General features: G+C 37.9%; 1 protein-coding gene across 3 annotated transcripts in view; it reads right to left on the bottom strand.

The window, feature by feature from the left end:
- Window positions 1–5379: 5379 nt before the first annotated feature.
- The window catches only part of LOC111506467 (uncharacterized), a 99422-nt gene continuing 90911 nt past the window's right edge, over window positions 5380–13890 (bottom strand). For all 3 annotated transcript variants that reach the window (XM_023161533.2, XM_023161532.2, XM_023161531.2), the window contains one exon: window positions 5380–5879. In XM_023161533.2, the coding sequence (XP_023017301.2) occupies window positions 5769–5879 (111 nt within the window). In that variant the 3' untranslated portion in view covers window positions 5380–5768. The remainder of the gene's footprint in view (window positions 5880–13890) is intronic.

Genomic DNA, 13890 nt, shown 5'->3' with positions numbered 1-13890 from the left:
GAACCTGTTTGAGTCCCCCGCGGGGCAGGCAAAAAGTATATGCTCTGTTGTTTCATCATTTTCCAGACAGAGGTGACACACATTGTCTTCCGAGAGTCCAAGTCTCTTCATATGACGATTCAAATGACAGTGTCCTGTAAAAATGCCTGTTAGACATCGTAGTTCATCCCTACTGTAGTCCAACAATTGTTTGGAATCAAGTTTTGAAAGGTGAATAAACCCTTGGAGTGAGCCAATGCTGGAAGGTTCTGCCAGAAGTCCATAAATCTTCTTGCCATCCAGGTGTTCTGTGTTTGTTTGGCAAAGCCCAAAGCGATGCCAATGACAGGTTCTGGTCCAATGAAGCCGCTTGCAGCACCCTCCTTTGCAAGAGAGTCAGCAGCTTCACCGCCTTCCAGGCCAGTATGGCCAGGAATCCATACCAGAGACAATCTGTTAAGTCTTCCTATCAAGGAGAGAGTCGTTTGTGGCAGTTTGCTAACAATTTAGACGTTGCTCGGTAGGAGCCAAGAGTTCCAACGCCGCTTGACTGTCGGAGAATATTTTTATTGACTTGTGAGTGAGGTTGGATTTATCCAATCTCTCCGCACACAAATCAATAGCGTAAATGTCCGCTTGAAATACAGTCGCATAAGTTCCTAGGCAGGTAGATAACTCTGTCCTGGGTCTGCGACTGAAAACACTTGCACCAGAACCGGAAGGTGTTTTTGATCCATCTGTGAATCAACAACTATCTGCTCTTAATATTTCCTTCTCCCGGATGATCCAGTCCTCTCTTCTCGGGAATGGTACTTTATAAGGCAGTCCGTAGTTGACAGTTGGAGGCATAAAGTCACAGGTCATTTCCAGAATGCTGTGACTTCCAATCTCAACCAACAGTCTGTTGCACTCTGCATTGAATTGATTTGTGCAATTAGCAATGTGCGCAAGTCTATATTTGGCCTCTCTTTCCAGAAAAATGTGTAGAGGAGGTAGATCTAGAAGGATATCCATGGCCGATGACGGTTTGGTACTGATGGCACCACTGATAGCCAGACAAGCCTGTCTCTTTAAGCCAGAGAGCTTCGCTTGGACCGTTTTCTGTAAAGCCTTCGGCCACCAAGCAATTGCACCATAAGTGATCATTGGTCTGACAATCATCACATAAATCCAATGGAATTGTTTGGGGCCTAAACCCCAAGTTTTACCACAAATCCTTTGACACGTCCATACACAATATAATGTAAAGTAATGTGAATGCAAAAGTAACAAACTTGTAACTAACTTATTTCCTCATGCAGGACGGTATTTATAAGATAATTGTTTTCATGTTCTAAAAATAAAATAAGAAGAAGAAAGAGTCTTTGTGTCGACTAGAAGAATTGCGTATATGCAGGTGCTGATTCTGCAGCATCAGCGTTGATATTAGATCTTGTTTACTTCATGTCACCTGGTTATGAATGGAGAAGGTCAATAAACAATATATAACATGTATTATTTGTGATTAAAAATATTTTAAGTATGTTAACTTTGTTTATAAAATAGTTTCATCTTCTCTAACATGTACTGTTTAATAAACAACCAATTTGAACAGGCTAAACTCCATTAACAGTATGTCTATCTTATTAGTAATAGTTTGATTTTTTATATAATAATTGTAGCTTTTTCCCTAATAAAACATTTTCGTTTTGCTGCTTACTCAAATAACATCATAGTTTTGTTCTTGGCTGGTCAGCAAAGACTACTCTTCAAATATAGTATAGGCTTCTATCCAAATAGATTTGATATTTATATTCAGGTATGTATTTGTGTACCTGAAAAGTTAAATTTATATCATTTTACATTTACATGCAATATGAAATATTCATTCAAAATATGAAATTAACTTGTCAAAAATAACATTTCAAAACACTAAAAGAAAAAAGGTGCTAACTCGTTTCCTCCTTTTCATTAAAGAGGATATATGCCTCACCACTCACAGGCGATTATGGTGACAATGTGAATCACTGTATTCAAGCCATGTGCCAATGTAGGGATGTCTGTGGTGTGCTACCAGTAGTCCGCTGTAAGTAGACGCAGTATGATTTGAAAGTGCATATAGACAAGAAGTCATATTGTCTGCTGCATAATTGCTTATGTCTAATCCATCTAAAGGAAATTCTATAGCAACATTTAACTTGCCTCTAAATATTTCCGTTAGAGAGAATCTTATAAAATGAATTGCTAAAATATAGGAAAACTTATGTATTGATAGAGACTGTGCATTTTCTTCTTTCCTTGCAACTCGAACACGTCAGTGTTTCATGTCCATCCAAAGTTTCTTCTCTTGTGAAGGAATCCAAACATTGTGACAAACTCAATTAGCCAGTTAGTTCTTTGTGATATGAATTACAAATCCCAGAAAAGATCAAAGGTTACTGATGAGTGTCCACAGTGTGCGCACTTCATTGTGGATTTTAATTGACCGACAAAGTTATCTACAATCTTAGAGTTATTTATATTCAAAAATCTCAGCCATGACTCTTGTTTTATCGCTGTCACTCAATTTTTTTGTCAACCTCTGTTTAGATCAGTTTAGGTGTTCACTACTCATCAGATTAATCTTCTAATCACAATTCCTTGATAACTTCTGCCAACGCTTTAATCAAAGCACCCTTCTTATTAGAAATACTAATATCGATATCTTTCATGTTTTCATCCTTTTTTAAATAGTCTAGTAACCATCTCTTGTTTGATGAACATTGGATTACACTGTTCATGAAACAGGTGTTGCCAATATTTTAAAACCCATTAATCCCGAGGGTTTTGACTGTAGAATGTATCACTGGTCTAATTTTGTTGTAGCTGTTGGTGATACGTTCGCCAGTGCTGATTTCTTCCGAGTAATCACGGATGCGATGATTCTCCCCATCATTGGACCAGCGGCTATGTTCAGAACCTTCCATGTAACACAGTTACTTTACTAAACCTGTTGTTGTTGGAAAAAAAATTGACCAGCGGAGTTCCACAAGGTTCTGTCTTGGGGCCCATATTATTTTTGCTATATGTGAATGATCTCACGAACTTGAATATTAGTGGTAGGTTCACTTTATTTGCAGATGATGCAACTATAGAGTGGAACACTAAAGATAAGAATATTCTCGGCCAATTGATCTCCTTAGATCTAACTGAAATAAAAAGGTGGTGCGATGTCAATCAAATGGTCTTCAACTCTAAGAAAACTAAAGTGTTATCATTTAAATGGGACATCGACAAAATACAACTAGATAATGATACACTTATGAAATCTGATAATTACAGATTCTTAGGTGTTGTATTGGACCATAATTTAAAGTTTGATGAGCATATTATGGCAATGGCAGAGAAATTGTCATCTGGGTGTTATGCTATCAGAGTTATTAGAAATGACATCGGTTATCTTATTGCTAGAAAAGCCTACTTTGCTCTCCTGGAATCTCACATCAGATATGGGATAGCATTTTGGGGAGCCTGCTCGCAAGCATTGTTCTCAATGATCTTTAAGCTACAAAAGAGAGCACTGAGATACTTATGCCATGTTAATCACCAAACTTCATGTAAACCCTTATTTACATCTCAGAGGATACTCACGTTAACATCAATTTTCGTGCTAGAATCAACTAGTTTAGTTCATAAGCATAAACTACATTTATTAAAATCTGACACTGCACGTAATACTAGGGCAAATGGCCAATATATACCTTTATCAGTCCCCAGAACCACCCAATACCAAAATTCAATTGTTTACAATGGTTCGAAAATGTTCAACCATCTACCGAAGCAAATTAAAAATATTCATAGCACTCCGAAATTCAGAAGGGCTGTAAAAAATTTTTAATAACAAGACAATTTATGATTTGAGGGAATTTTTTGAACAAAATTTTGAATAGCTGTGACAGCAGTACAAAATATGTCGTATCTATGTCTCTCACTAAATAGTTTTAAAGGTAGGTGTGTATGTATGACTATATATGTATGTACATATTAACTGTATTAAGAAATCAAACATTTTATAAAATTATTATATGTGTGTACATGGGTCTATGTATGTGTATATGTGTGTATATGTATATATGTCTGTGTGTGTGTATATGTGTGTATATATGTATATGTGTATATATGTATATGTGTATATATGTGTATGTATATGTGTATATATGTATATATATTATTTTAATGTTTTTATCATCTGACAATTCTTTCCTGTTTTGTATTTATAACAAATTAATATAGAATAAATTAGGGAAAACTGTTTTTATTTCTATTCTACTGTATTGTTGTGAAAACATTTTATAGAAACATGACTGTATATATACATTAAGTACATCCACTTTTAACATCCCACAATCCATATTGGTTTGCATAATTTTAATTTCATTTAATTATCATGACTTCCTGCTCATTTTAAGCAGTTAGGATTTATGTACTATTATATTTAGGAGCTTTGTCAATAAGAATTCTATTCTTCAGATAATAAAGCATGCTTTGATTTGATTTGATTATCTACTAGTTTATTTCATTACATACTAGTTAACACTGTTTTCTAAACATTGGCCGTTTTATCACATACAAAATGTATTTTGCGTTCAACCGAAGATAACTATTGTCGCTGAACTACTATAAATATTAGCCCGATCGTAAGCACTATTTCATAATTCAGACTTATTTCAATAATTTTTCAATATTAATCTTATATTATTTCTTATGATGAATTTTAATTTACCTCATATGTACTAATTTTTAATTATTTACCGATATGGCTATATCACATACAAGGAACACCCCTTCGTTGATGCTCCTTCTGTCACGCCATTGTTTATTTACTCCTTTCTTATATTTGAGAATTATGTATACCTTTTTATCTATATTTGGTGAATGAACATTACTATCATCTAAAAATATACAATGCCTTACCTTTTCTTGTGATTCTTAGCACAGGTCAGTCAAAGTAATGAAATACAAGGATTAGAGGCATTTTTCTTAACTGCTATTTATATTACAAATATTTAAATCTGGTGAACCAGAACCACAAACATCGATAATGATGAATTAGACCATGCTTGGTCTTTATCTGATAATGTTAACATTTGGGTCAGTGAACAATTCTTGGATGGACTTTGGTGTGTTATTCCAGTTGTTTGGAGTTACACATCAGAAAGTGATACTGTCGCCTTCCTTTAGCTCAAACAAGTATCTTGAAAACTTATGAGATTTAATTGACAATGAAATAACCATCTATTGAAATTATTTAATATAAAACAAATCATTGCTTGCCAAATTGATGTCATGTATGTTCTATTTTGATAATAGTATTAGTAATTATCTATTGTCTATGGCTCATAGAAAAATTTTTGCTAAAATATTGAAAATTACTTCAACAAATAATGTGAACATATTCTTTAATCATTTCAATCTTCTGACACAACTTGTTTTTATCTATTTTTTATACAGAAACTAGTTAATAACATAATATAATCTTTGTATTTACATGATCAAATAAAATAAATACAATTTTATCATACACACACACTTAGAAAATTATGTTGACCTAAGATAAAAAAAAAGGTGAATTACAGTGAAAATGTTAAACATTGTCAATCATGATACAAATACTAAATTTAGGAAATCACAAAACCTAATGTAGATTGAAGTATTATAAATAATGAAACCTTTATATACAAGTTCTTTCACCTTCATATTTAATTTTGTAAAAAAGATGTACGAACTATTCTGAGAAAATCAGTCTTCAAACATTTTTTTTTCAATTACGTCTATAACAATTTTGTATATCTGAATACTTTCCTCTTGACAGGTCGTTTCTCAGGTAGCGGCTTTTCTAAATCGTAGAGGTGATCGCGGTTTTTCATATCACTAGCATAAGACTGAAAAAAAAAAGACTATTAAAGTGAAATTGTTGAAGATTATTGTTATATAACAAGATTTGCAATCCTGCTAATGGTTAAGATTAGTTTTATTTTTGTGGGTTTCTATGGTCTCTATAGCCGAGGATAATAAATACAATCTGATCACAGGTAGAACTTGAGTTCCGTCAAAGGCAATTCATTATGTCTTGTAAGACAGCATATTTAGTCTGTTTGACCATAGTACCAACTTCTTTCATATCCCAACAAGGGCGTTTAACGCTTCTTTTCGTGGTTGTTACAGTCACAACTTGTATACTTAATGGATCCTTGCGGGTCTTCCTATTATTTTAGTGGGGTTGATTGAATATGGCTCAATCTTCATATTTTTTGAGGATCCTTTCAATACCATGCCATTCTGTCGTTAGTGGAAAGACACGAGAATGAGAAAGGGATATAATATATTGTAAAGAATCTGAAGCCGCCCCTGACCGATACGCCAGCCGACTCATCGAAAAACACATGACCTCGCCGCGAAAGAATGCAACCACCGGTAAAATTCCAGTCGAGTTCCGAACCATCTACAAAATTATTGAAAGGACCTTTACCGATATAAGACCGTCTTCCCGACCCAAGAGAGCAGATCTAAAAGTGAATCGAGCGGCTAAACAATAAATTCAAATAGTGGAAATAAATTAAGCGTTAGTTGCTAAGGGTTGTAATAAATAAATTGGTTTGTGATTATTAAAATATTGTTAGAAATTCATTTGTTTAAGACGGTTAATTCATTAATTTGTCACAATTGGTGATCAGAAGTGGATTTGTAAAATACATCTGTGAGCGCTTGGTGGACAATCTTTGCATTGCGGGGAAATTGACTAAAAGACTACTTGTTCGAGCAGAGAGACTGGTGATTCGTTGTGTTTCGCGAAATGGGCAGTACCGAACTACGGAAATATAAACTGATAGACCTTTCTCGTGAAAGTAAATGAGGGTTTTCGGACTCGATTGAAACAAGTGGACATATAGTTTTGTGGAAAATAGACAATAGGAGACAAAATGTCTTCGAGAAAAGTGCGCCTAGCGGACTTGAAAGTCGCCGAATTGAAGATAGATTGTTCTGGAAAGAAATCAGTATTCCAGAAAAGACTGGGATAACTTGACTGAATCACGAGAAGATCACCGAAACATATTTATTCAAAGTTTCTGGGGGTGATTTGAGTTCAATAATGAGCAAACTCTATGAGAATACCAAATCGCTGAGAGATGAACTTCAACAAAATTCGAAGTGCCTGGAGGAGAAGCTTCTGTAAAATTCGAAGAGTTTGGAAGACAAACTTCTGGAGAATTCGGTGAGCCTTGTAGAGAAGCTTTTGGGAAATTCGAAAAGTTTGGAAGATAAACTTCTAGAAAATGCAGAAGGCTTAAAGAAAGAACTTTGTTGTGTGGCGAGCCTACTCAAAGAAAGAATAGGAACCATCGAGACAGAGATAGACAAAATCAGGAAGGAAATGAACAAAGAAGTAGAGGAAATCAAAGAAGATATCAAAGATGAGATCGGGGCAGAAATGAAGAGAATGAAAAAAAATAGGCAATGAAATCAAAGGCGAAGTTAAGGCAGAAATCAGCAAGATGAAGAAAACAATTAGCAAGTTGCAAATCGTTAATTCTGCCCACACCACAGAAACTGTTAACGAAACCTCAATTCCGGAACCGAGTCTTAACATGGAAGAATTTCAAAAGGTAATGACAAATGTAAAAGTCAGTTCTGAACACAGAAAGCTCTCTATGAATCCGTCCCGGTTCGACGGAAAAACTCCTTGGGCAAATTACCGCCGACAATTCCAAACTGCGGCCAAATGGAATGGATGGAATGCAGGAAAAAAGGCGGTAGTATTAACACTGGCGTTGCGCGGAGAAGCAACGAATATTTTGCAAACCCTCACGGCCCAAGAACAGGAAGACTATGACCAACTTATAAAGCATCTTGAGCTAAGGTATGAGCAGGCCAACCTAGAGCACGTTTACCATTCACAGCTGAAAAACCGCTGCCAGAAATTAGGAGAATCTCTACAGGAATTTGAAGCCGACTTTGCTTGATTGGTTCGTCTCTGGCATATCCTGCTACACCACAAAATGTAATGGAGCTGTTAGCAGTTCAGGCATTCTTGAACGGACTTCGCGACCAATAAACGAGGCAGGCCTTGACACCAGCTCATCCCAAAAATCTCGTAGATGCACTGGCAAGCCCTGGAGTTTGAGGCTGCAAAAAAATTCTGTAAGAGCCAGAGCAAAGTTCAAACCATTGGGGAAGATGGACAGGTGCCTGCTGATATTGAGGTAATAAAAGAAGTGTTGCCCGAAAGAAAACATATGAGATGCTGGAACTGTAGGAAAATTGTGCATGTGCATAGCAAATGTCCAACATTCAAATAATCAACACCAAATCAGGAAAACTACGGGGGTCGATGAGAAGGGGCAATCGTCGGCCTGTACCCATCAAGCCCCCGTAAAAACACATATGTTGCCATTCTCCAACGTCAAGACAAAAGTGTTTTCGTAGACGGCCTCATCAACAACGAGCCTTGCACCATGTTGCTAGATACGGGTGCGACAAGAACCATCAAGTTGGAAGCTACGCACCGCAACAGGGGAGCCAGCCACTGTAATGGAGAATTATCAATAGAATTGATGTTGGGCAGCACTAAATTAAACCATCGAGCATTGGTGGCGAACGTCGAGGACGATGCGATCATTGGAATGGACATAATGAATTCCAGGGGGTTCGAGTTGAATTTTAAAGACGGCGTTCTACGTGTCGGCGGAGAAGAGCTGGTGCTTCATGGAAGAAGCGAATAGATGATCAGGGTCCTGTTGGCTGAAGACGTGTGCGTACCTGAGAGGGTTGAAGACGTGTGCGTACCTGAGAGGGCTGAAGACGTGTGCGTACCTGAGGGCTGAACCCATCCTGAAGGCTCGTCTGGACGGAAGTGTGAGCAGTGGAAAAGTGGTAATGTTCGAGCCCAAGATACACGATGAGAAAATTGGACGAGGAATCGCACTGGAGAAAACCTTGCGTTGCGTGTTGATAAAGTTGTGCCAGTGAGGGTCATGAATGTCTACCACTCTCCCGTGACCTTTAAGAAAGGAACAATGCTGGGGTACTGTTCGTCCATTTCCTCTGTGATACGGAGTGTACGCAGTTCGGTGAGCCAAGCCAACAACTTGCCTAAAGAGTTGGAGAAATTGATTGACATTTCCTCCAAGGACATACCACTAACTCACCGATCCAAATTGAGGGAGTTAGTCAAGAAGTACCAAGAAATCTTCGATATTGGAGAAGGAAAAGGTGGCAGAACGAATGTGGTTCAGTACAGAATCAATCGGCACTGGGAATGCTCGACCAATCCGGCAATCAGCTAGAAGACTCCCTCTTGCCAAGAAAGAAGAGGAAGACAAGATAGTCAGCGATATGGGAAAGAAGGAGTCGTCGAACCTTCTGATGGCCCCTGGTCTTCCCCAGTCGTATTAGTGAAGAAGGTCGGCTCGACAAGGTTCTGCGTGGATTATCGCCAACTAAATAACGCGACGAAGAAAGACAGCTACCCTCTTCCAAGAATCGACGACACCCTAGACACGCTAGCCGGCTCCAAAATTTTCTCGACTTTGGATTTGAATAGTGGGTATTGGCAAGTTGAATTGGCCCCAGAAGATCGAGAAAAAACAGCTTTCGCCATCGGCTCAGGATTGTGGCAGTTCACGGTTATGTCATTCAGGCTTCGTGATGCTCCAGCGACCTTTGAGAGATTGATGGAGACGGTTCTCAAAGAGTACTCATGGAAGACGTGTCTAGTGTATCTCGACGATATGATCGTGGTCGGAAAATCGTTCGACGATCACTTTAAAAATCTGGAGGAGGTATTTATGCGTCTGAGAAGCTCTGGATTGAAACTTAGTCCCAAGAAATGCCATCTGTTCCAGAAAGAAGTCCGTTACCGTGACCGTGCACGTTGTCTCTGGGGAAGGAGTGGTGGTAGACGAAAAAAAGATCAAAGCAGTTAAGAATTGGCCCATTCCAAAAGACATACATCAGCTTCGGAGCTTACTTGGTTTATGCACCTACTATCGCAGATATGTGCTGGGTTTGCCAACATCGCCAAACCATAGACCCGACTCACAGAAGGACAGATCCAGTTCCAGTGGTCCGAGGAATGCCAAGGCTCATTCAAGAAGTTAAAACGAGCTTTGATCAACGCTCCTGTTTTGAGCTATCCTCAACCGGATGCAGCTCTCAAATGGCTTATGCAGTTCAAAAATCCCGAAGGCCAAGTAGCGCGCTGGATCGAGATAATTCAAGAATTTTACTTCGAAATAGAACATCGAGCTGAGACTAGCCATAAAAACGCAGGTGCCCTATCACGGAGACCATGCTCCGATGACTGTTCACATTGCCGACGAGTTAAGTCCTACTGAGCCCAATGAAACTCCCTTACCTTGGAAAATGGGATTCTGAAGCGGGTGTTGGAATCTGAAGATGGTGGAGAAGAAAGGCGCCAGACAGTGGTACCCAGGAACAGACGACGGGACGTGCTCAAAGCAATCAATGACGGGGTCACTGAAGGACATCTGGGAGTAACGAAGACCCTCCAGAAAGTGAGACAACGGTTTTATTGGGCTAATTGTCAAGCCGACTTCAAGAACTAGTGCAGAAAGTGTGATGCATGTGCTGCCAGTAACGGACCTCGGATACGACCGAAAGCTCCAATGAATAAGACTATAAACCGCCACGTGTCTAAGGTAGTCTCTGACTACCAAAGAAAGAGACTGGGACCAGTACCTCCACCTGTTCCTGTTGGTCTATCGTTCGACAGTGCACGAGTCAACCGGCCAAACCCCTGCCAGTATTATAATGGGCTGAGAGCCGCGGCTTCCTTGCGATCTGAAATTTGGGATGCCGCCAGAACAAGACACTACGGGGGAAGACTATGTCAGCAAGCTTCGGCAGAAACGGACGACATCCATGAACAAGTCCGTCTGACCATCCGGAGTGCCAGCGATAAAATGAAGAAGGCCTATGACATCAAGGCGAATGCTGGAGGATTCGAAACTGGTGACCTAGTTTGTCTGTACAACCCTAAGCGACGCCGTGGTTTACCACCGAAGTTGCGGACCTCGTGGTCTGCAACTTCGACGACCTAATCAGAAAAAAAATTTGAAGCGAGTATTTGAATTGGCCCCTTTCTGGAAAACAATAAGATCATTGTGTGAGGAGAAAGCCATTAGCAGTGTAACCAAGTATTTTCATTTCACGGATTCTAGTGGATATGTGATTGATGAAAGACACATAAAATTTAAATTATTCAAGTGTCGCGCCATCAGCAATCTTCAAATATACAGTGCATTTCTTTAATGCCCCCCCTTTCATTTTTTGAACGGGTCAACTCAAAAAATGGAAATTTGGGATAATGAAATTAATGCATGACTTCTTTATTTTGAAGTGAAATTGACAGATGAAACTTTCAAGATGACGACTGGGCGCCACCTGGAAAAAAATTAAATATAAAGGGGGTCTTGTGACACATCTTTTTGAAGTTCCTGACAAATGTTCCACAACCCTAGAATATAATCTCAATATTTTCAACTTCTACAAAATAACTTTTAATAATTGCCTGAATACGTTGACATTTAATTACATAATATGAGGTAATAAGCTTGAGGTCAGTGCAGAAGATAATCGAAACGGTTGCATTGAACTTCTTAAACATATGAACAGCCTATCCGATATTTCACGCTGAACATTTTCGAACACAGTAACGTCAATATCTCTACAAATATTTATTATTCTCTGCCGTATATCCAATATTGAAGCAGGTTCAGTTTCGTACACCTTTTGTTTCAAATAGCTCCATAAAAAAAGTCCAAAGGTGTCAATCTGGCGAGCGGGCTGGCCATTCTGTTGGACCTCGACGGCCAATCCAACGACCGAGAAAAGTAGTATCCAAATAGTTTCTTACTTGTCTGGAGTAATGTAGTGGTTCTCCATCTTATTGGAATACAATATCCATATCGAATTCATTAGGATTCAGTAATGAGAGGGTCAACAGTAGTTTCCAGCATATTAAAATACAGTTCTCCTGTTAAATTTTGATCAATAAATAGAGGTCCTACAATATGGTTTCCCAATATTCCTGCCCAAATGTTAATTTTTTTCTGTATATTGGGTATGTGTTTCCCGGAAAACGAGAGGGTTGGTGTCACTCCAATAGCGGCAATTTTGTCTGTGAACATTGCCATTTAAAAAAAAATGTACATTCGTCACTAAAACAAATATTGTGGAGATGGGTAGGATAGATTGTTCAGGATTTTTCTGATAGTGATGCTTTATTCTCAAGAAACATTACATGTTTATGATAGAGAATTTAACATGTTAACTCCAACTGGAATTTCAAGAACTATCGGGATTATAATGCTTCCGCTTCTTCCAAGATCTTTGTTGCAGCGATTTCTTACAACCATAAGATATCTCGAAGTATCCATTCAGTAATATACACGTGTTCTACTTCAAAATTCGATGATTTTTCTGCACTGAAATTTCAGACGTCAAACTGACAGTTGCATAAAAGCAATATATTTACTACCATCCCACCAATTATTTGCACTTGCTGTTCTTCCGGGATGGACGGTAGTTGTGAATTTGGATACAAGTTACCTCAAATATTTTCTACAGATAGGACGATTCAGATAACGTTCATTGAAAATCCTATCGGTTTCGTGAAAGTTAGGCGTCGCACCCTAAATAAAATCGTTTCAATTTTTTTTTCCAATGGACGAGAATTGACCATTTTAGAGATTGTTGACGTGGTACCTTTGTACTAGTAAAACCGAAAACTAAATGAGGATATTCTAACTGAACAATGATGTTTATTGTTGTACTGACATTTTTTGTGGTTTTTATAAACAAAAAATAACCTAACAAACCTTATCGGGTTGTTGGAATTGCCATATGACAGATGAAAAGGAATATTTCTAGAAATATCGATATTAATGTGTTTGTCTTCAGGAAATTATTAAATGTTACCATTTTGTAGTAGGTGAAGATATGTGAAGTATTCGTCAGGAGCTTCAAAATGATATGTCTCAAGGCCCCCCTTTCCATTTAATTGTTTTTCCCAGATGGCGCCCAGTCGCCATCTTGAAAGTTTCATCTACCAATTTCACTTCAAAATAATTGCATGCATTAATTTCATTATCCCAAAATTCAATTTTTTGAGTTGACCCGTTCAAAAAATAAAAGGGGGGGGGCATTAAAAAATGCACTGTATAAAAAGCTCATGTTACCGTGTCGTACTCCTCCGAAATAGGCCGTGATTTTTATAGCCACATGAGTATGGTGTTCCTGATTTTTTTGTATACATAGGATATTTCATTAAGTGCTTCCTATCTTTGAATTTAAATAAAACAAAGTGTGTGTGAGATATCATCAAAATTTTGCTAGACACCCAAACATGAAATATATCACTTAATACTTCTTTACACACAGATGAATATAATGCTCTGATTCATCACATGAAGAAAAAGAATATGTATCATCACCGAATTACTAGAAAAGAAGAGAAACAATAAATAAGGCAATTGACCAAAAGAAACTATCAGAAGATTACTATATCTATACTATTTCGGTTGAATATATTATTGCAATACCATCGAAATATGTTGAAGGAGGTACTCCTAGTGGTTGAAGGACAAGTTAAAAAAATATTTTCATGTATGTAGGTAATTATTTTTTATATTGACATATTTTCCAAAACGAGAAGCAATATGCTATAAAAAATTAAATATATTTCTACAAAGCATCCTATGTATTCGAAATTTCGTATATATAGTGTGCGGCACTGGAAACGAAACAGATCAAACATCCTCAAGACACATTTGTTGAAAGAAAAAAATGCGAAAACAGGTCGAATGTCTAATCGAAGGGGGACCCTCAACAGTCACAGTACTTCTCCCACATCTTGGTGAATATGTCCCTTAG

Source organism: Leptinotarsa decemlineata, unplaced genomic scaffold (assembly GCF_025532065.1).
Source record: "Leptinotarsa decemlineata unplaced genomic scaffold, Ldec_3_MD MMD2_P_RNA_scaffold_9, whole genome shotgun sequence".
Classification (NCBI taxonomy): Eukaryota; Metazoa; Arthropoda; class Insecta; order Coleoptera; family Chrysomelidae; genus Leptinotarsa; species Leptinotarsa decemlineata.
The sequence above is the reverse complement of the archived record's forward strand: the minus strand, read 5'-3'. Positions and strand labels throughout refer to the sequence as shown.